General features: G+C 35.9%; 1 protein-coding gene across 3 annotated transcripts in view; it reads left to right on the forward strand.

Moving 5' to 3' along the window:
* LOC150108029 (uncharacterized) overlaps window positions 1–24,636 on the forward strand; it is a 73,689-nt gene that overhangs the window by 37,307 nt on the left and 11,746 nt on the right. Inside the window, exons 2-4 of one of the 3 annotated variants that reach the window (XM_090390582.1) lie at window positions 1,690–1,928; window positions 11,329–11,440; window positions 20,341–20,441. In XM_090390582.1, coding sequence (XP_090246708.1) covers window positions 1,756–1,928; window positions 11,329–11,440; window positions 20,341–20,441 — 386 coding nt within the window. In that variant the 5' untranslated portion in view covers window positions 1,690–1,755. The remainder of the gene's footprint in view (window positions 1–1,689; window positions 1,929–11,328; window positions 11,441–20,340; window positions 20,442–24,636) is intronic. The other 2 variants (XM_090390583.1, XM_090390585.1) reach the window with 2 other exon arrangements.

Raw genomic sequence — 24,636 nt, forward strand, 5'->3', positions numbered from 1 at the left:
ATATAGATGGACTTGGTACAGTTAAAAATGCCTTAGAAGACAGAAATATAAGATCTGATAATGTTGGAGTCGTGACAGATAACAGATCGATTTGGAGGAAAATTATTGATAGTAATGATGTAAGTTTTTCATGTAGTACTACTATTATAATATCCTGTACACTCCTCGAGGATACATATCATGTCAGGAATATGAAGTTAGTAAGAAAATTTTATCAGTTAAGGTGTGCAGGGAATAATTCAGGGAGATGGAGATCATATTTTAAAAGTGTGGTGAGTAGAGAAGATTGCCAATGGATGTGTGAGTTGTGAATATGTTTGATGAAATATTTTAGACATCTTACAGGTTAAGTTAGACTATGCATGGGAAGTTTATCAGACTTCCATGGAAGCTTGTAATAATAATATAATACATTTCTTTAATTTTCTCTAGTGATCATTCTTATTTTCCAAGCTGATTTTCTTAAACAAATGATAATTATGTTAGGTCATGTGACTCACTTTTTGTACTTTTGGTTCAGAGCTTTAGTTCAAACTCCTGCTTTCAAATTGCATGTACTTGTTGTATAGTCATTGTTAGAAGCACTTTAATCATAAGCCTTAATTGCTTTAAAAAACAGTTTGAGGTTTAGTCTCTAGAGCAAAGTTTTCAGGCTATATAAAAAAATTATTAAAAAATATAAAATAATAATCATAAACCTTAAGTCCACTCACTTTACTAATGTACTGTAGGTTTACACCCTTTGTTTGTTGAAAATCACATTTAAAAAAATAAAAATTCAAGCAATTAGAAGAGTTTAGATCAGTGTTTTTCTTAGTAGAAATGAAAATTAGTTTTTGGTACAAAAAAATAAAAATAAAAAATATTAGGAATCACACCAGCCAGCAGTGTAACACTGCCAGACAAAAGATAATTTGTCATTACATGTAATTGCATAACAAATGAGGAAAATACACTTAATTGTTGAAATAGTGAATAAATAACAGAATATCCTTCTGAGCAGTTTACATAGGATATGATTCATAAGCAATATATTCATTGCTGTTTTTATCACCATTTTTCATATATGATGATTTTCTCATTCCTGTTGCATCCAATAGGAATGAGAATATCGCTAGCCTTGCATAGTCCTCCATTAATATAGTGATTTCATAATGGAAACAGTGAAAAAAAAAGCGCGGTAAACATTTATGAAAATAATATATTGGTGTAGGAATATATAGGAGGTGATTGGGAAAAAAATTGACTAACGAAAAGAAAGTCCTTTGGGGAGGGGGAGTATTACTAAAGAAAGATTGAGAAATGAGAAACACTGGTTTAGATTAACTAAATTGTATGCTGTACTGACATAAAAACAAAATGATGGTACAAAATAATAGAGCATCATTCCTGCTGTAGCCTTTAAACAAGGTCTCTCTCCTCTTTTTATCACTGAATGGCAAAAAGTGAGTCGGTAAAAAGGTCAACTATTAGAGCAAACATATCGTCAGAATTGAAAATAGGCACAATCATAGCATACTTGGTATTACTAAAACAAACAAAACACCTGAAGACACTACTCGAAGATTCTTATGAAACTTTCAGTGTGTGGACATGAAAGTAGTCATAAAAGTGTACACTTGACAAATATATAATTTTTATGAATTATTTCATAACTGTGATCTTAATATTAGTTTCATTGTCTTTCAGAAGCTTGGAGAATTCACTTCTTTTACTATTAATAGTCTTGTAATCTCATGGAACCTTCCTGTCATCATGCCAATCACTTTGCGATTAAGGAAGTTCATGAAACCTCTAAGTCAACCATTTCGCTTCATGGTAGGTTGCACCATATGTGGCCTTCTGAGTGGTTGTGTTGCTCTTCTCATTGGTGTTCCACTCCTAATATTTTTTGGAACTAATCTAAAGGAAGATGACATCTGGAAAAAGTAATTTCATTGTAATATATTAATTTACTTTAATAGATATTTATGATTTGATAGGTATAAAGTGCTTATTGGATAAGCTTGTATACCTGTTCACAAAATTCATGTATACCTGTTTTTTAGGTATGTTTAACAAATGTATATTTTTATTTTGTATGACAGTTTGAATTTTTATTTATTAAGTCATTACTAAATGTGTAAGAAATGGGTTGTTTGGTTTGTTTAACTTATCAAAGTCCACTGTAATCATAAGGCATAACTATTTTTTATTTTTATTTTTGGAAATAACAGTGTATATTAAAATATTAATTATAAAAACTTTAATTAATACTTTCTTTTGGCAACGTTACATTGTCATCATCAGAAATCACATAAAACAATGATCTGTGCATACAGGCACTAACACTGGGAAAATGAGACTGAAGAAAGGCAACCAAAGTCGGACCTGGAGCCATAAATGGCATCCCTTAGTAGGCTAAATTGGGTAGTCTTGGCCGTTGGGCTGAAGATCTGAGTATTAATGCTCTCCAAATTTGGGGCAGTCTCATTTGTTGAGGTTTGAAAAGTTTTTCAGGGTTGAGGCAGATTCGAGGAACAACCTTTCATATTTGTATTTGCTGCAGTGTAATAGAGTGGCCCTCTTCTAGCGTATCTTGTGGTGGGTCTTTAGTGGCTATATTACAGTAACTCGGGACTTGCTGACCATGCTTTGGACACCCTTTGAAAAACTTTTAAAACCTCAACAAATTTGGATGCATGAGACTGCCCCATGTTTTTTTTTTTTTTTTTTTTTTTTTTTTTTTTTTTTTATATATATATATATATATCCCTGATGATGGCAATGTAACATTGCTGAAATATAGAAAATTAATTAAAATTTTTATAATTAATATTTTAGTATGCATTGTTATTTCAAAAATAATATAATAATGATAGGGATGAGTAACCAACATATAAGCCTATCTACCAGAATCATAAGGCATGTTCATAATTGCATGTGTTGTCACTTCATTTGGTAATGGAGACTTTTGCAGAAGGCAAATTCTCATATTTCCAAGAGTAAAATTTCTGTTTTCTCTATGATTAGCTTTTAGCTTAACATGAAAAAAAGTCTAGATAAGCAGTTACATCATTGCCTGCCCTCTTCCCAGGTGATACCTCTGTAGTAAGTCCATAAAGATGGTGTAACACTTGCCCTTCAGCTGGAAACATGTGGATTCAAGTTTGGGTCCCCTATTTTCTGTGCACAGAGAATTTTGTGAATATGAAATCAAAAACCCTAAAATTTTAATTTAAAAAATTTCAAGTATATTTATGTAATTTAATTTATTTTCTATTATTCTGTAAAGATGTTATTTTTTGAATACTTATATTAAATGTTCTAATTATTTCTGAATTCTTTTCTTATTTTCTCATCTATGTTGAGTTTCTTTTATTTTCCTAAAAGATAGTTCCATTTATAATAATTATTAAAAAATTTTTTACAAGTTTCTAAGAATTTAGTAACTTGTAAAATGCAAGAATTTTTTAAACTTTAGTTCAAATAAATTTTAACTTTAATTAAGATTCGTTTTAATTTTATTACCGATTCGGGTCAGTGAGAAGGCTATAATCCCTGTATCATTATTTTCAATGATTAAAGCGAAGTGGCTTTATCAAAATTTGCTTTAACTTTTGAGAATTTTTTGAATAATCACGATTATTCAAAAAATTATTCAAACGATTATCCTGCGTAGTCAACACTACCGGTTCGTTACATTTAGTGAACCAACGTGTGGCTGTTCTTTCAAAATTTATTTAAGAAATTTCAAATAATTTAAATTTTTATTATCGTAAAAGAACCACACACGCCCGGATCGTTACATAGGTGCTTAGATAGAAATTGCATGCGGGCAGCAAAGACCCTAGTGCCAGTTCTGTGTGTAAGTATATTACATTTGTTTTTGTCCATTCTTACACAAATTATTCTAGGACTGTTGCCAGACAGTTTTTTATTATTATTTTTTTTTTTTTTTTTATGATTGAAATTTGGTATTTCACATTTGTACAAAACTCTGATATGCCATCTCAGTTTTATGTGTTTTCATTCAGACTGTTCTCCAAGAGCAAAAAATGTAAAATATATTGAAATTCTATATTACAGTAACTCTGCTCTGGCTGGAGGAATTTAATGCCAAAGGATGCACAAGATTATACCCATCCATTTTTATTGGAAGAATGATTGGCAAAAATACTTCTATACTGTCTGCATTAAATTTAGGCTTCACTTGAAGAATTCATGTATAACCCTTAGCTCATTTATGGTACAAGTGTGTCATTACATGACACACTTGTACCATAAATGAGCTAAGGGTTATACATGAATTCTTCAAGTGAAGCCCAAGCATAGTGCTTTTTTTTACGCCACTTCAGGCAGTCTTCTAGTAAGCAGAGTAGTAGTCTTGCCAGTTAGAATTGAAAGAGATACAGAAAGATGGTTGATGTTTAATCAGATGTCAGGCAAAGGTGTACACTGTTATTCATCATCTGTATGGATCATATTTATGAAGGAAAGTGGTGTTATGCCTGATATCAAAATTTGAGAGAAAAATTAGTCAAAATACTAAATTAGCTGAATACATGACAACATTCAATTTTAGATTAGAAATAAAACACTTGATTGAAAACTGGAAACCACAGGTAGGAGGGAGTGAACAGATATGATCAGCAGAATTGTATTAAAAATGAGGATATTAGGAAGGAACTTGTTATTGTGAGCATTTATAAATGTGTGGGTTGAGCTTATGTAAGGTAGTATGGCTATGTAACAGAATGAGAGAAGAAAGGTTAACAAATGAATTGTTTATTGCCAGTATGGTAAGAGAAAGACCCAGAGCTTAAGTGCCTTAGAGGACTGAAATATACAATCTAATGATAAAGTCCTGATAGATAACAGATTAATTTGGAGAAAATTGTTGTTAGGAAGTTAATAATAATGTAAACTTTTCATGCAGTACTGTCGTAATACCCTGTGAGGGTACAATATATCAAGAATTTGATGATGGTAATGATTTGGGAAAGCAATAATTAATAAAATTCATCTAGAGATTCTGCAGGATGATTTATATAGACTGAGAATTTGGACAAGATAATGATTGCTATTGCACTTTTTGCAAGAAGCTGTTACATAGATGGAACTTCAAGAAATTGATGAGGGTAAGTATTTGGGGGTGATGGTAGACAGAAATTGAAGTTAATAGCTCATACTTTGCTGACCTGGTTGGCTGAATAATTAGCATATCTGCTCCCAGTTAATAGGCTGTAGGTTTGTGATTGTCTTTATGTGTAAGAAGAATTTTTGACTACTAGAACAAGGTTTCCAGATTATGTTTAAAATTAATTTTAAAAAAATAGGAAAAAAAATCCTTAGCCCACCTATAGTACTAATGTATAATAGGTTTACAACCTTTTGTGGGTGGGAGTCACATAAAGAATACTAACAGCTAGGTCAAAGAAACACTTGGTTGTTTAAAAAATGCTAATAGGTAAGCATAAAGAAGTTATTATGTTTATGTTGGCTGCTTAATGGAATGAATGGAGATTTAAAACATTCCACATTACAACGAAAGCTTCCTATTACTTCTTGTACAGGATGCTTATTTCAGCTAATCATCCTGTACAAGTAGTAGATTATGACATCCCATTTGTCTTTCTGTTGTGTGTTATAATTTATATTCTAACTCTGAAGATGTCTCTTTGACATATGAAGTATTCTGTTAAATATCTAATATGGATTCTAATCAGCACCTAAGCCTACACATACACACACATGTTATTATCCCTCATCATATGGCTTTGCTTTGTTCACCTGGGATTCCTGCAAATATGGAGTGGTGATGATTTGTGGAATGCCTCCTATAAGGATAAATTTAAAGTTTGGGAGTTACAAAGTTTGCTTGATAGGCAGAAAGGAAGGGACCTATTAGAAACATAAGCTATTAAAGGGATTTTGTAGGATAGCTGTAGAAGAAATTTTTAAATGCATAATAGAAAGAGAGAGAGAACAATGTAGAAGTTGTGGAAAGGCATGAGGATAAGGTGCTTGGCTTAGAGAGTTTCCTAATTATTCCTAACACAGTTGTAGTCTCCATAATTTTACTAAAATGAATGCTGGCCACTGTATAACACTAAAAGAAAGGAGGTAGTTTTGTGATTACTTTAGCAGTGAATGTGTTCGAGGAGAGAGAGAGAGAGATAATAGCTATTATATGAATAATGTTTTTCTTTCCTGGTTACATGATCAGCAATTGTTATGAATAATTGTGGAGACAAACTTCCATGTTTAAGAACTTAATTAAATTAAAATAAAATTTAACCATTTCAAATTAATCGGTCATCTTCAGGAACACACACACACACATCATGGGCGAATATTCGAGGTGTGTGGTGCACACCCACAAAATAGCCATTTCACCGATATTATATTTTTGCATTTATTCCTTTAAGACTCCCTTAATTGTTTTCTGGCTTCAGGTGATGCCTAAGGTTAAAAATAAAATTAAACACTATATTAATGCTTCATGAAGAGGATGCTTTTCAACGCATAAACAATGCATCACATTCGCCTTAATAGCCTGAGTGTGCGGTCACTAATACTGACACATTTGAGCCCTTTAAACTGATGTGCAATTGGTGCATTGTGTCAAATTCTTAGCATTCCTCATGAGACAAAGAGATAATATTACTCATGTAATATTATCTCTTTGTTCATGAATACTCATCATCGATTTGAGATAGCAAATTTATTTCATGACCAGAAATACATCTTAACTGTATGAGACTATAAAGGAGGTGTATTTTATTTATTTATTTTTTTTCCTTTCAATTTTGATACTATTTAAGTATATTACTAAATTAGATTGAAAATAGTCATACTTGACTGCAACAATTAGAATACTGCATTCAAGTAGCAGCATTATTCTCTTACATATTAATTTTCATTGGATTTTAAAACATAAGTACCATTTCATATTATTATTATGGGTATCTCCATGGAGTCAGTAGACTCATTGTGGGAGACCCAAACTATCAAAACAATATCTATCATATCTGTTCTTGAATTCATTTACAGATGAAGAACTCACAACTGAGTCAGGCAATGCATTCCACTCATTCACCACCCTCCAGGCAAAAAACTTCGTTCTCGCATCCTTGTTAACCACACTTTTGCTTAATTTCCAGGGATGACCTCTTGTTCTTTCATCACTATCACACGGCTGAAACATTTCTCCTGCATCAATCTTATAAAAACCTTTTAGTAATTTAAATGTTTCTATCATATTCCCTCTTTTCCACCTATCAACCATCCTCTGCAACCCACAAGCTCTCAATCTATCAATGTAGGGAGAATTTTTTACATCACTCACCAACTTAGTCACTCTCCCCTCTGAACCCTTTCCACAACCTCCTCATCTCCAAGGAATCCAGGTGACCAGACCTGAGCACAGTAATCCAAATGTGGAAGTATCAACACTTTATAAAGGAGAATAATAACCTCTTTATCTCTGGATGTTAGTATGTTCCCCAATAACCAAGTAATCCTATGTGCAATCTTGGACACCTTAGCAATGTGTCCCCTGAACTTCATCTCCCTATCTACCAACACCCCTAAGTCCCTAGCCTCATCAATCTCTTAGAGTACCGTTCCATCAATGTAGTACACAGCTGGTAATCTTTTAATCCCAAAATGCATAACTTTACACTTTTCCACATTGAACTGACTTCCATTTCCTTTTGCCCATTTTACCAGCTTATTTAAATCATCCTTCAAACTTTCAACATCAGCTTGATTTTTTTATTGCGCTACCCCACTTTGCATCATCAGCAAACAACTGAATATCTTCCTTTAAGTCATTTCCTATATCATTTATGTACAAATTAAACAACAGTGGCCCAAGCACAGAGCCCTGAGGCATACCACTGGTTAACTGCCTCATTCTGGACTCTGCTCCTCCATACACCACCTTCTGGTATCTCTCCCTGAGCCATTCTCCTATCCATATCACCAATTTAGTATCCATCCCCATCTGCTCCAATTTGTGCAACAGTATTCCATGGGGTATCCTGTCAAAAGCCTTAGCAAAATCCTGAAGTACTACCGTGTAGCCATTTCCTTTGTCCAACTCAGATGTCATTCTATTATAAAAAGCTAATAAATTGCTAAGGCAGGATCGACCTTTAACAAAACCATGTTGGCCCCTATAGAGTATCATATCCTGATCCACCAATTTTTGAATTTTGTCTTTAGCCAACTTTTCCAATACTTTTACCACCACTCCCGAGATGATGATTGGTCTGTAATTAACTACCGCAGTTTTAGAGCCACCTTTATGCGAAGGAACTACTTTGCCTTCCTTCCATTCCCTAGGGACCATACCAGAGTTCAAACTTAAGTTAAATAACCAAGTAAGAGGCATCGACACATCCTTTGCACATTCACGCAATACTCAAGCTGATATTCCATCTAAACCTACAGCAGTGTTCGCATTTAAATTTTGCAATATACTAAGTACTTCTGATTTCTTAACTTCAATTCTCACATTTTTTATTGCTATGGGTACAGAGATATTCTCACTTGGGTGATAGACTTTTGAAAAATGATCACTCAGTAACTCTACTATTACATCTGAATTGTTGGTCACCTCGATACTATCAGCACCCACTAAGGTTATCCTTCCGAAGGCATTCTTCCTTTTACTTGCCACATAGCAGAAGAACTCTTTGGGATTACCCTTGATCTCCTTGGCTAATGTCTTCTCATAATCTGATTTAGCTTTTCTTACTATGCTGAAAACCTTCCTAGCTTGAGCCTTGTACTGCTCATGGGTGTACTGATCACCTTTCTCCTTGTAAATTCTCCATAACATTTTCTTTTTTTGCAGATCAAGCTTGATACTACTACTCATCCATCTAACACCTACCTTGTTTGTCTTCCTGACCATGGGGACACAGTCTGATATTACCTTCCTCAGATGCCTGCTGATTTTATCCCATGCACTGCTAACATCTTTCCCCTGCAATATATTCTGCCATGAGACTGCTGCAAGCTCACTCCGAAGCTTGTTATAATCGCCTAACCTGTAGTTCTCTATATACCCCTTCTTAAGAGAGAAATCCACAAATTTTGCAACTTCCCAAATCAATACCACATGATCGCGCTCACCAATTGGAGGTAACGAGAACACCTTACTTATGCATATATCCTCTGAACCAATGACCATGTCCAACACTCTCACACCTCATGTTCCCTCAGTTATGTGCTGTTTCAAGTAATTATCTCATAGAAGATGTATGAATTCCATTTCCTTTTTGCCACGTGATATTTCCTCCTTCCAATTGCTATCACTAACTTTGCACTAATCTACTGATGCATGAATTCAATATCACCCACATATCCCCTGGCCTATAGCAGCAACCAACTGTATATTTGGTTGCGTTAGTCACTATTTCACACCAGACTCCTCAAATGTACTATCATTCACATGTCTATCATCTTGATATACTACTTTCTTTGGCTGCAACTCATCAGCTATCATCAACAGTACTCCTTCCCGTGTTCTATCTTCTCTATCCTCCCTGAAAATACCCATCACATTCAATTCCAGTGACCACATCTTCTGCTGACAGCCAAGTTTCACTAATGCCTACAACTTTTGGTGAGATTGCACTGACTAATGCCAAAAATTCTTCCCTCTTATTTCGAATGCTTCTTGCATTTGTATACAAAAATTGCAGATTCCCTTTAGTTCTTGTACCAGTTTTAGAACTGATATACATGTCATTAAGGGGTATTAAGAATGTATGATATTCCATTGCACAGGGGTGGTGTGAAGATGATGGGTCTAAGATAGCCCCATCAGTATCTCTGAAGTGGCAGTAAAGATTTTCAAAAAAGTTGGTAAGAGCTTGCTTATAGAAATGAATTTCTATACTTTGCAGTAAACAGCACGGGTTTATCATGTTTGAGTAACCTGTTCACGTTCTATAATAATGTTATGATTGAGTTAGACAAATAGAATAATGGATACACCATGATACTTTGGACTTTCCTAAGACTTTTTGATAGGATATAAAATGGAAGGCTACTGTATAAGTTGCAAGATATGAGATTGATTATAAACTATTAGCTTGGATAAGAGGATGACCAAAGTACATAACTTTACATTTACTAACATTGCAATGACAGCCATTTTCACATGCTCACAGTTCACCTATTCAAATCATTCTGCAAGCAGTTGCATGCCTCTTAAATCTTGTAGGATCCCCCCCCCCCCCGATCAAAAAAGTAGTGTATGGTTGATCGGGGGGGGGGGGATCCTACAAGATTTAAGAGGCATGCAACTGCTTGCAGAATGATTTGAATAGGTGAACTGTGAGCATGTGAAAATGGCTGTCATTGCAATGTTAGTAAATGTAAAGTTATGTACTTTGGTGTGATACGATGATAAGATCCACTGCCATATATTACATTGGGTGGAGGATGGGATTACGCTGGAAGAAACTAATCAGGTTAGAGATCTTTAAGTTTTGATAGATAGAAATTTGAAAGTTAGGGCCCATATAGCAAAGATTGCAAACATAACTCAGAGGACAAATGCAGTACTAAAACATTGATATGTTAAGGATAACGGTCATTTTGCTCTTTTTACATGATGTGACCTCACTTGAACTATTGTGTGCATATCTGGTCTCCTGCTTTTTGAGGTGATGAAGATATAGTGGAGAGAATGAAAAGAGCGTGATAAAGATGATACTGGGGTTGTAGAATATAGTTTATTAAGAATTTGTGAGCTACAAATGCTGGAAAATTGGAGAAAGAGGAGTGATATGATAGACCTTCAAACTTGTGAAAGGGTCATATAATACCAGTAGATGCAATTTTTAATTTTATGGGAGGGCATCTGTGGAAATTGAGAAAGAATGTAGTCAAGAAAGTGGTGGGAGCTAGATTTTTAATCTCATGGAGCAGTACATGATCAGAATGGCTTGCCTTTGGAAGTGGTGAATGCAGATACTGTGAATGAATTCAAGAAAAGGTATGATAGCTGGTGTGAGTGATGTGTGGCCTTGATGAGACCCTTGCTCCCTGCCTGGGAGTATCAGGTAATAATATAATGCCTTTCACCTTATGTTTTTATCTATGTATACATTTTTTATATCTCAGAAATATATATTTTTTAATCAAATCTTTTAACACAAAATGTTTCTGTCAATTCACACATTTCATGTTTGATTCAGTTCCATGTTATTAAAGAGTTAACTATAATTTTGGCTTTAGAGTAGTAAGAAATCAAATGTGTTTTTTAAAGTTCTTTAAGTATATTACATCACTCTAATTTGGATACTTTTTTTTTTTAATCCACAGGCTTCCTGCATGGATTGGAATCATAACAGCTGTATTTGGTGTTATGGCAGTTGTTATGGGAATGACACTGTGTGTTTATTTATACCATTTGTTCAAGTACCATAAACAGAGGGTAAGTGGTGATAGTATTTTTATTAGTCCATCTCTCTCTCACTCTCTTCCACCCATATACAGGGTGTTCGGGATAAATTTGACATATTTATAATTAATTATATTTTTCCGTAAGTTACATGTATTAACACACACTTCTCTTCATTTAAAAGTTTGGACCCTTCTTCATTCATATACAAGATGTCAGAAAGGATGGATAGCTGGAACCCACCTGAATCATGGAAGAGAATAACTTGTATCATGATGATTCGTGCCCGCCATCAAAATAAGGATATTACGACTGCTGCCCAATGCTCCCTGAATACAGTAAAAACAATCAGGCATGAACTAGAGACTTGCAATGGTGACTACGAGGATGTAGCAAGAAGAAAGATCCCTAGCAGACGATCTGATTGCGTTCGTACAGCAGAATTCCTCACAAATCTGCAGGAACAGGTGTTGAAGAACCCTGGCATTGGAATTCGGGCTTTGTTCGTGGAGTTGCTAACTGTAGTCAAGCCGTGGATAACAAGGGTAGCCAATGGTAGGCCGTATGTATGGCAGCAGGATTCGGCCCCTTGCCACACCTCTGGGAAAAGTCAAAAATGGTTGTCTGAAAATTTCTACGACTTCACCAGTCCAAATGTTTGGCCTCCAAACTCCCCAGACCTTAACCCCATGGATTATTTTGTATGGGGCGCAGTTGAAAAAGACACCAATCGCACTTCCAGTAATACAAAAGCCCAGTTAATGGATAAAATTAAAACAGTTTTTGCGGCCCTTCCCAGGGAGACTGTAGCATCAGCTTGTTCGAGGTTCCGAAGCAGAATTGAAGCTGTGATCGATGCTAATGGTGGTTATTTTGAGTAAATCTTGTTGATAGTATTGTAATTAACTCTGCCTGTAATGTTTTTTTGTCAATTCATTAAATTTAATAGATACAAAGAAGATTTTCTTTTTCCTTACGAAACTGTCAAATTTATCCCGAACACCCTGTAATTCAGGATTCCAAATATTGGTAGCACTCTGAAATTTGGAATAATAAGTTTACAGTATTTCTGCTCTGGAAAAGAATAGACACAATTTTTATGTTCCTACCCAAAAGGTTATTTGCAAACTTGTAGTACATTTTTTACTGTATAAGCTAAGTTTTTTTTTCTCTGTGTTTTAGTTTTTTACATAGTCTGCTTTAGAGACCAAACATGGAACTTTTTCAGCCTCCAATAAGCAGAGCAGTAGTCTGACACCTTGCAATGCAATTCATCTCCAACCTAAAGACAATCACAAACGTCAATGCCTAAAGTGGTTTTTGAACTTGTTTGGAGAGCATGTATGTAAAATCACTCAGTCGACCAAGCTGGCAAATACAAATACAGTAGAATCTCTCTTAACTGGCAACAACGGGACTTCGGCGATTCCAGATACGAGATTTTACGGGATAATTGAATATATATTTGGGGAACTTACCTGTTCATGTTTTGTGATGTCATGTGTAGAAATTGCAGCATGTGAAGTTCATTGGTCATGTTTTTTGATCTGCCAGTCGTAATTAAATAAATAACATCAAAAATAGTGTGGATTTTTTAAAATTTAAAACACATACACATAATGTTATATTTCAGAAAATCAAATTTAAACAGCATTTAAAAATTACAGTATGTATTATCACGTGAAAGTTGTTGTGAATTTCTTAGTGTGATAACATAACTTTGAATGTCTGCTTGCTTACAAGATTGTCACCGGAGCTTTAAAAATTCACTGTATATACAATGCAGTTTCATAACATCATGTGCATAGATGAACATTACTTGGCAAATCTTGCTAGAATGTAAGCCCATTGCATATTTTTCTTATCTCATAGACTTAAATTTTGGATTAAAATTTAGACCTTTGAAAGTGCAGTTGTTTTGGTATTACTGTCAATACCAAAACAACGGCAATACCAAGTGCCATTGTTTGGGTATTGCCTGTTACGAGAGATTTTGCTGTAGTTTGTTACATATAAGTAAATAACTAGTTTACAGTTGTGATATTATTATCCTATAAATTCTAGTTATTCTAGCCTATCTTAATGAGTTAATGGTAATTAATTTAGAAGATAAGATGTGATATCTTGGGATGTGAATCTGCATGCAAGTTTGATTTGTAGTTTAATTTCTGGTGTCTTTATTTTGAAATTAATAGTTAAACCACTCAATCAAGTGAGTCATTTGCTGATGGGGTAAATGACAGAATTAGATGCACAGAAAAAAAAAAAATAATAAAAAATACCCCACCCAGCAAACAATATACTTTTATATTCTTATAATATACTGTGAAACTATATTAATAAAAAGTCATCATCATCATCATCAAATTCCTGCCATGTACTCTCAAGGGGTGTACAGGATATGATAGTACTACATGAAAAAAATTACATCATTATTAATTTCCTATCTACAATTTTCCTCCAAATCAGTCTGTTACTTGTCAAGACTCCAACGGAACCTTGACAAGTAACAATACGGAACACTTTGTACCGTATCAATCCACCTATATCATGGTCTTCCTCTGGGTCGTTTTGCTGCCAACCTGGCAGAGAACACTTGTTTTGCTAATCTTTCCTCACCCATTCTGTTTAAGTGACCATACCACCTGAAATTAGCTCTGCTAATGCATTCCTGGATGCTGACAATGTCAAGTTCTTTCCTAATATCCTCGTTTTTAATATGATATTGCCATTGATGCCATCTGTTCACGCCTATAATCTTTCTCAGGACTCTCATATCTGCGGTCTCTAGTCTTTGGTCAAGTGTTTTACTTCTGACCCAGCTCTCAGATCCATAAGTTAAAACTGGTTTGAACACTGTCTTGTATACAGCTAATTTAGTGTTCCGACTAATTTCTCTCTTATTCCATATGAATTTATTCAATTGACTTCCCACCATACCAGCTTTGCTGATTCTGTTGTCTATTTCTATATTTAATTTACCATCTTCAGTAAAAATTGTGCCTAAATAGCTGAAATGTTTTACTTGTTCCACAGGTTCTTTTCAATGATTCTGCCTATTTTCATTGTCTTTGTCTTTTTATTGCTGACCTTCATACCATATCTATTACAACAGCTATTCAATTTAGTCAGAGAATCTTGCAGACTTGTAGCACATTTATTTAGAAGTATAACATCATCCGCATAAAGCAAAGAGCTGACATTAACATCTCCAATTTTGATATCATGTTTAATACCACTTTCTTTCATAATGTGATCCATATAGATAATGAATAACAGAGGGGATAATGTACATCCTTGTCTCACACCAGATTTAACATTAAACCATCTTCCTGTACTTCCTTCAATTCTAACTGCTGACTTACAACTCAAATGAAGACTAAGTATTGCTTGATATAATGCCCCATTGACACCATATAACTGCAGCGTATTGAATAGCTTCTCTCTTGGCACCTTGTCATATGCCTTTTCCAGATCGACAAAACTTAAATACAAATCTTTGTTATATTCCCATGCTTTCTCGACTGTTTGTCGTAAAGTGAAGATCTGATCCTGACAGCCTCTATTTGGCCTGAATCCAGCTTGTTCTTCACCAAGCTTTTCTTCCACAATTCTTCTCAACCGTTTCTCAAGTATACTTGTATAGATCTTGCCAGGAACACTCAGTAGGGAAATACCTCTGTAATTCTCACATGCAGTTTTATTTCCCTTTTTATATATGGGTACTATGAGAGCTCTACTCCAATCATCAGGAATTCGTCCCTCTGTCCTGGCTTTCTGAACTATGCAGTGCAGCCACTGTAAGACTCTTATACCACCATACTTCAGCATTTCTGGTCGAATATCATCTACTCCTGCTGCCTTTCCACATTTCAAGCCTTTGATGGCTTTTTCTACTTCAAGTATGGATATGTATTCCTGACTGCATGCCTGGTCAGTGTTTTTTACCACTGTGCTGTCATCACTACTTGTTTCATTTAGCAGTTTTTCAAAGTAATTACTCCATACTTCAAGGATATCTTTTTCTCCCATTTTCATGTCACCTTTATCATCTCTAATTCCTTTTACAGCACTCTTTCCTCCATTCAAGATGGATGGCCTGCATTTGAATGGACTTGGTGTGCAGAGACTGGAAAGAGTGTTGCTGAATGAAGTGAAAATGGATGTGCAAAACCAGGGAAACTAGAACTACCAAGGAGGGGGGGGGGGGGGAATGGATATGCAGACATCAGTGAGACAGATGAGTGTAAGAATGTATATAATGTACCCGAGCCAGCACTAAGGACAAAAAATGGGAATGGGTCATTTAGAATAACGCATCAATATAGGGGTGGGACTAAGGGATCACTGCATTTCATGTATACTAATGCCAGGAGTATTAGGAACAAGAAGGAAGAATTTTTGGCCTTGATTGGCTCTTCCTGGCCACAGGTTATTGGCATTAGTGAAACATGGCTGACGGAAGATGATATAGTTAGTGGGATAGAATGTGTAGGTTATAGTGTGTTTAGGAGGGACAGAGAGAATAAAATGGGGGGGAGGGGTATTATTGATGATAGCTGATGAACTGCAGCCAAGGGGAATTGAAGTTGTATCGCAGGATAGTGAAAGGAGCTCATTTGAGGCTATTTGGTGTGAGATTGAGACTGGCAGAATAAAATATACAGTTGGGTGCTGCTATAGAACAGGTGATGGAATAGATGGTGGAGATAGTATGCATAGGGAAATTGATGAAATGAGTGGAAGGAGGGTAATTATTATGGGGGATTTCAACTATCGTAACACTGATTGGAAGGAGGAGAGGACACATGTGAGGAAGGAAAAGGATTTTATTCAATTATTAAGGGATAACTATCTGAGACAGCATGTAATTGAAAATACTAGGGGTGTGAGAGTGCTTGACCTGGTAATAGCATCTGAGAATTTAACTGTAATGAATATGACCATGTTGCCAACTATTGGTGAGAGTGATCATAAGTTCTTGACCTGGGAGGTGGCTAAAGGTGTGGAATTTTCGATTAAGACAGGGTATATGTGGAATTACCGTGCTGGTAAGTATGATAAGCTTAGGAGATTGCTTGGATCAGTGCCATGGCATGTGCAACTGCAAGGGCTGGACGTCGATAGAGAATGGGAAGTGGTCAACGACCATTTACATGAGGTTATGGCTGATTATATACCTAGGGTCCGAATAGTAAAACAAGTAGGGGTTAAATGGATGAATAACACCATTAAGCTTGAGCTACAAAAAAAGAAACAACTGTGGAGGGAATTTAAAGAAAGGGGTGACCTGCAGGCACACGAACAGTATAAAGTGCAGGCCAGAAAGGTAACAAGTGTGGTAAAAAAAGCAAAAGCGGATTATGAAAGGAAACTAGCTTTGCAAGCAAAAGAGAATCCCAAACAGTTCTTTCAATATGCTGCAAGTAAGAAAAAAACTATACATAGCAAAATGATTTTAAGGAATGACGATGGTAAGGAGGTCACTGAATCAGTCGATATAGTGGAGTTACTGAGTGCGCACTTTGCAAAAGCATATCATCCAGGTGGTGACATTGAAAAAATGAAGGAACCATTAGTTTATACGGGAATAGTGATGAATGAAGTGGAGGTGACTAGTTTATTACAGAACCTTAATGTGAACACATCTGTGGGATTGGATGGTATACTGGCACGGGTCTTGCGTGAAGCGGCTAAGGAATTATCAGTGCCCTTGACCATGTTGTTTAATCTGAGTCTCAGGTCGGGTTTAGTCCTGAAGGTGTGGAAAGAGGCGAAATAGTTTCACTCCATAAAGGAGGATTCAAGACTATGGTTGCAAATTACCGACCGATCAGCATATCAGGAGTCGTCGTCAAGGTCCTGGAGAAAGTAGTCAAGGGAAAAATACAGGAATGGATTGATGAAAATGAGATACTGTACAGGGGACAGCATGGCTTTGTGAAGGGTAGATCATGCTTCAGTAACTTGCTCAAGTTTTATAACAAGGTGACGGCTGAACTGAATAAGGGAAATGGGTTTACAGTGATACTGCTGGACCAGGCAAAGGCGTTTGACAGGATACCACATGGAATACTAATCCGTAAACTACAACATATGGGAATGGATATAGGGTTGGTGAGATGGATAGGTGGTTGGTTGATGGAGAGATATCAAAGAGTAGTTTATTCAGGAGTAGAGTTCAAAAGACAGTCTGTGACTAGTGGTGTGCCGCAGGGTTCTGTTCTTGGACCACTGCTGTTTAATCTGTTCATTAACGATATAGGGAAGGATCTGAGTGGAACAATTCATTTGTTCGCTGATGATGCAAAGTTGGGTAGGGCAATAGTGAATGCAGAAGATGTCAAAGTCTTGCAGGATGACTTAGATAGATTGGAGTTCTGGGCTAAGGAGAATGGATGTCAAATTAATGTGACAAAATGTAAGGTTATGCATTTTGGGGTGAAAAGATTAGCAGCAGTATACCACATTGGTGGAACTGTACTCCAAGAGATTGATGAGGCCAGGGACTTGGGAGTGTTGGTGGATAGGGAGATGAAGTTTAGGAGGCACATTGCAAAAGTAGCTAAATCAGCTTATCAACTCACTTGGTTGTTGAAAAATACCTTGACGAGCAGAGACAAGCAAGTTATTGTACCTCTGTACCGAGCCTTGATAAGACCTCATCTCGACTACCGTGCCCAGATTGGTCACCTCGGTTCCTTCTTGATGAGGAGGAGGTGGAGAGGATCCAGAGACGAGTGACTAAGATGATAACAGGTCTATGGAATGAACCACATGAGAACAGGTTGAAGATTTGTTGGTTGCAGAAACTAGTTGATAGGCGGAAAAGGGGAGATATGATTGAGACATTCAAATTGCTAAAGGGATTCTATAGGATTAATTCAGAGGATATTTTTGAGATCAGGACTGGTGGTGGGAGAACTAGGGGACACCTATGGAAGCTGGGCAAGAGTGTGGCTAGCAGGGGTGTTAGAGCTAGTTTCTTTACTATTAGAGTGGTAAATGAGTGGAATAAGCTGCCAGAGTCTGTTGTGGGTGCTATGACAGTGAACGAGTTCAAGGCAAGGTATGATAGATACTGTGAGAATGTAATCGCATAGTTGTGTGTACATGATGTTTAGGGCCTCCTTCGATGAGTCTAAGGACTCCTGGAGTCGCCCGAAATAATAATAATAATCATAATAATAATTCTTAAGCTTCTTCAACAACCTCCAGAATATTTTGCCACCTTCTTGATATTTATTTTCTATATTCTTGCCAAAGTCCTCCCATGACTTTTGTTTAGCTAGTTTTACACAGTGTTTAGCATTCTTGCATTTGTCTCTATATTCTCTAAGAGCACAAGCTGACTTATTTGACAGGAACTTTTGGTATGCTTTCTTCTTTTCCTTCACTGCCTCTTTAACTTCCTGTGTCCACCAGGGAGTTCTGATTTTTTTTATCCTTACAGACAACCTCACCACATGCCTCTGGCAGAATCAATCAATGTTTTCTTCAGAGTTTGCCACTGAATCTCCAAGGTTTGATTCCTGTTCTCAAACTCTTTCATTTTTTCTTCAATAATCTTTGTGTATTTTAGTCTACAGTTCACATCTGAGAGCTGCTCAACTTTTATTCGCTTTAAAACTTTCTTACATGTTATTCTTTTCAATGTGAAATTCAATTTTATCCTGCTCAAGACTAAATAGTGATCACTTCCAGTTTCAAATCCTCTGTACACTCTGGTGTCCTGCACCAGGGAGAAAACATCACTATCAACAATAACATAGTCAATGAGACTTTTCTTATTCATAGCCTCTTCTCTCCATGTGAATTTGTGCACATTTTTATGTTGGAACATGGTGTTAGTAATAACCAGTCCATGTCCTGAGCAGAAATCCAACAGATATTTGCCATTATTATTAGCTTTGCTCTTTTCTCCAAATTTTCCCAAAATATTTTTGTATGTCTCACAATCATTTCCTATTCTGCTATTTAAGGACCAACTTTTCATTTTTTTTTTTTTTGTGTCAGTTGCTTTTTCTAAAGCCTCAAAAAATTCCTCCACTTCTACCTTAGTAGAACCTTCTGTGGGACCATAGGCACAAATAAGTCTCATTGTCCAGTTCCCCATTCTCATATTTGCCCACATTACTCTACTTGAGACTGACTGCCATTCAAGAAGATTAGCCTCGTATTTTGTGTTGAATACTATGGCTACTCCTTCTTATATTAATAAAAAGTGTATTTACAAATCTTGGTAGGCAGTTGATAATATTGTTATTCCAGATAACATTTTGTAGATTACGCTGAATTTGTAAATATTGTGTTGTGTAATTCTAATTCATAGATTATACTGTTATAATATATTAAAAAAAAAAAAAGTGTCCTCTAACAGTGGTAGCAATGTTCAAAATTAAACTGACTGGAATTGCACAATCACTGTTAGAAGGCCAAGTATCCAGTCAACTGTCACTATAGGAAATACAGCTATAGTGAACTTGCCCAGCCAAAACCTTGTAGCATCATTGCTATTGAATGAAATCCAGCATAAAAAGCTATCTGCTATAACAAACTATTCCTTTTATCCTTACAAGTTCACTGTACTGAAAGTGAACTTGATTGTTAATCATCTTGAGTCCTGCAGGGGGAAGAGAAGAAAAAAAAAAAAACTCTAAATTCACATAGATTGTAAACCTGTAATTTGCAAAGGTGTTTTACCAGCACTTGGTGTATGGTAGAATGATGATAGAAGCACTATATTTGAAATGGAGTATTATCAACATAGCATTTTTTAAAAATCTTTATTGAAGTTTTATTATTTTAAGACTTTATTTTAACTACTTAAAACAAATTAGACTTATCAGCACATATGTTGTGAGCTATTAATTTATGAAAAAATTTAGTAACCAATCTTTTCTTCTTTTTTTTTCTTTTTTTTTTCCCTTTAGGGTGGCAAAAATACATGGAATTCCACTGGTCCTCCATTCCAGTCTCCACTTAATCCATACCTTCCTGAACGGACTTGTCCAGTTTCTCTGTCAGCATCTCTGTAAGTGGTTTCTCCTTTCTATTTTATTCATATGATTTAACAAGATACATTTATTCGTACTGGTTTGTTTATTGGGCAGGGGGACCACTCATATATGCTGTGTTCTCAAAACTGTTTGGACACTCCATTCCTCAATAACAGTACCAAATTATGTGAAGCTACATATAGGTAAAGAAGAATCATGACTGTCATTCTTTATCAAATTTCTGCTGTGTACCTTCAAGGAGTGTACATAATATATATAATAGTACTATGTGAAAACTTTACGTTATTAGTAACTTCCTGTCAACAGTTTTTCCTCCATATTAATTTTTTATCTGTGAGGACTTCAGTATGCTCAGATCTTATGTTGCTCACTCATTGTATCAGTCTATTGAGATCTTGGTCTTCCTTTTTTTTTTCTCTGCCATGCTCAAACACCTGTTTTACTCTCCTTTCCTCTCCTGTTATGTGACAATACCATTTACGGTTAGCTATGCTCACACATTCTAATGAAGGTGTTAGATTCCTTCATAATATCTTCATTTTTAATATGATTCTACTATTGATGAATTCTATGGTCTTGATGAGCTGTTTTTCTAACCCATCAGATCCATAAGTAAAAATTGGTTTGAATGTCCTCGTATATACAGCAAGTTTAACATTTTGACTAATTTCTCTCTCACTCCACATAAATTTATTCAGCTGACTCTCTACCATGCCAGCTTACCAATTCTCTTATTTATTTCCATGTTTAATTTGCCATCCTCACTAAAAATTGTACCTAAATAGCTGAAATGCTTTGCTTTGTTCCATAGGTTCACCATTCAGGATGCAGTTGATGTTTTCAGTGTCCCTATCTATTTTCATAGTCTTTGTATTTTTATTGATAATTTCATACTGAATTTGTTATAGCTGTTATTCAATTTATTGAATTTTTATTAGCAACATCATCTGCATAAAGAGCTGAGTTGAATATCTCAGATTTTGATATTCAGCCTAATGCTGTTTTCCTTCATAATGTGATCATATAGGTGATAAATAACAGTGACCTGATTGTACATTAAGCCATCTTGCTGTACCTCGTTCATTTTTGATTTCTGACCTGACTTACATCACAAATAGACTATGCATTGCTTGATATAATATCACATTACATTACTACTATATATATAATTGTAGTGGCATGAACAGCTTTTCTCTTGGTTCATTGTTGTATGATTTTCCAGATCTACACACCCTAAATACAGATCCTTGTTATATTCTCGTGATGTCTCAACTGTCTGTCTTAACCCTTTGAGCAGTAACTTGAAAATAAGTATCTCACATCACAGAGTGAGTATTTTGATTCCTGCCAAAAATATTTTTTAAGTGACTAAATGAACCTGCAGTTTCAAAAGTAGTTCAAATCGATCCAGATGCATAATTTTTTCCAGGCATTTTCATTTACAGCAATGGGTGGGTTGACCAGTAATCATTTTTTTGTGTGTGTCATCCATATTATCAGAGCAAAAAATACAACCCCTGAAATGTAGTCTTCACCCATTTCTTTATTTTGGATTTTTTTCTTTTTTTTACTTCAGTTGTTTTTCGTAACAAAATCATGATAATTATTAGTCTGTAGCAATGCTTTTTACGAGTTCATTGTCTAAAAAAAACTTGAAATTACCCTCAATTTACTCTTTGCTGATACCAAATTTACTTTCATAAAAATCAAATTATTGTTTGATTGCCCCCCCCCCACACACACACACTCAATTCACTCAGTTTCTCAGTGGTTGAGAAACTTCATTGCCACTTTCATTGTTAGAGAACAGTGAAGCACTATCGTATGAATTGCCAAGATTTATTTGATTTTTTGGCAATATTGTCAAAATTTTAGCACTTTCAAACACATCGTGACATTCAAAACCACTATCTAGACTGTGTTTAGTTTCCTCTGCATGGTCATAATCCAACTTGAGTCCATTTGAAATATATATAATCAGTTTTCCTCAGTAGTGATCAGCTGTATACTTTCACTGAGTGACCATCTTGATCTTCAGGAAGTAAAAAAAAAGGGGGGGGGTTGCTAAGAGATTGTAGCACCTCCCTGTTTTGAGGCTAGAAGCATATACAGCATTACTTCTCAAAAGGGTTAAAGTGAAAATCTGACCTACAACCTCTATTTTGACATAAACCCACTTGTTCTCAAAATTTCCCTTCCACAGTTTTTCTTAACTTCTCAGATCTGCTTATTGGACCTAAAACAGTAGGGGAAATGTCACTGTAATCTCACATTGTTTCATTTTATAGATGGATACTATGAGAGAGATCTAGTCCAATCATCTGGAATGGGACTGAGTAGGTCATCTTAAGTATGCAATGCAGCAGCCACTATAAAACTTATACCTCTGCATTTCAGCATGTCTGGTCGAATATCACCTACTCCAACATCCTTTAAAAATTTTAGGTTTTAGATTGCTCTTTCTATCTCAAGTATTAATTATGTACTTCTGATTATACGAGGACTGTTCAATAAGTAATAAGACTAATTTTACTGTCACGAAACCACTCATCACAATGTTAATTTCTGTGGAATAAAGAAATGTTGCTGTCTATTAATAAAAGAGGTTGATAGATGGCGTAATCAAGTATGCATATGAATTGCCAGAGTGTCACGTGACTAAATGCAAGCTTGATTCTGCGCGCCTACGAGCTGCGACCAGTCGTCGAAATGGAAGCGTCCTTGGAACAGTGTTATGCGATTAAATTTTATGTGCGTTTGCAAAAATCGGCATCAGACACTTTTAACATGATATGCGAAGCTTTCCACAATGTAGCAATGTTGAGGGCAAGTGTTTTTCGCTGGCATAAAACTTTTAAGGAAGGAAGACAAAATGTGGAAGATCTTGAACGTGAGGGAAAACCTTCAACGTCCGTCACAGAGACAATGATCAACACAGCAGCGATTATCATCAAGGAGGATCGCAGAATTACAGTACGCGAGCTGTATGTTGTCCTGAATATTTCTGTGGGAAGTGTTCACTCAATCATGGCTGAACATTTGAGACTGAAACATGTTTGCGCCCGATGGATTCCCAAACTCTTGACACCGGAGCAAATGCAGCATCGAGTGGATGTGTGCACAGAACGGAAAGAAAGACTGGAACAAGAAGGCGACAACTTCTTAAAACGCATCATTACAGCAGATGAAGCTTGGTTGTATCACTATGACCCTACAATGAAACAACAAAGCAGTGAATGGAAGCATCTGTCTTCGCCTACCCCCCCCCAAGAAAGCAAAAACTGTAAAATCGGCTGGTAAAGTTATGAACATAATGTTTTTTTGACTACGAATGCATTGTTTACCAACACACTGTAGAACCCGGGAATACTGTAAACGGCTCATACCATGCGGATGTTTTACGGACAATGGTACAGCACATCAAAAGGAAGCGTCCGTTGCTGAAGAATGGCTTCTTATTGCACCACGATAATGCAAGGCCATATATTGCTGGTGGTGTAGTGGACGTTTTGCAGAACAACAACATAGATATCCTACCACACCCTCCATACAGTCCTGATCTCGCACTGTGTGATTTCTGGCTGTTTCCTCAGCTCAAGAAACCACTAAGAGGCCGCCATTTCGAAAGCAACAAAGCATGTGTAAAAGCTGTGGAGGCAGTTTTGAAAGAACTCCCAAAAAACGGACTTTCACATGTGTTTAAGAAGTGGACGCAACGTTGGGACAAATGCATCGCGTCTCACGGTAGTGAGACGCGATGCATTTGTCCCAACATTGCGTCTTCGAAAAAGTAAAAAGTAAAAGACCATGTAAATGATGACGATTAAAGGTAATCTGTTTTCTGTATAAATATAGTCTTATAACTTATTGAACAGCCTCTGTATTTCTCTTAAAATATATAGGTGGATTGATGAAGTAAAAAGTGCTTCAGAAGAAAGAAATATATATTGGAGTCTTGACAGATAACAGACTAATCTGGAAGAAAACTGTCAATAAGAAGTTAGTAATGATGTAACTTTTTCTTGTGGCACTATCATGTACACCCCTAAGGTACATGTCAGGAATTTGATGATGATGATGTAACTGTGTTGACAAAAGTATTTGGATACCTTCTGTGCCATGCAAATATTCAGGGAGTGCCTGCGTAAGTTGGTAATAAAAGGTAGGATGTTTTGCATTGTACTCAATGTCAGGATGCCACTGCCACAT

Source organism: Typopeltis vanoorti, chromosome 3 (genome assembly GCF_054136105.1).
Source record: "Typopeltis vanoorti isolate ZY-2024b chromosome 3, IOZ_Tvanoo_1.0, whole genome shotgun sequence".
NCBI lineage: Eukaryota > Metazoa > Arthropoda > Arachnida > Uropygi > Thelyphonidae > Typopeltis > Typopeltis vanoorti.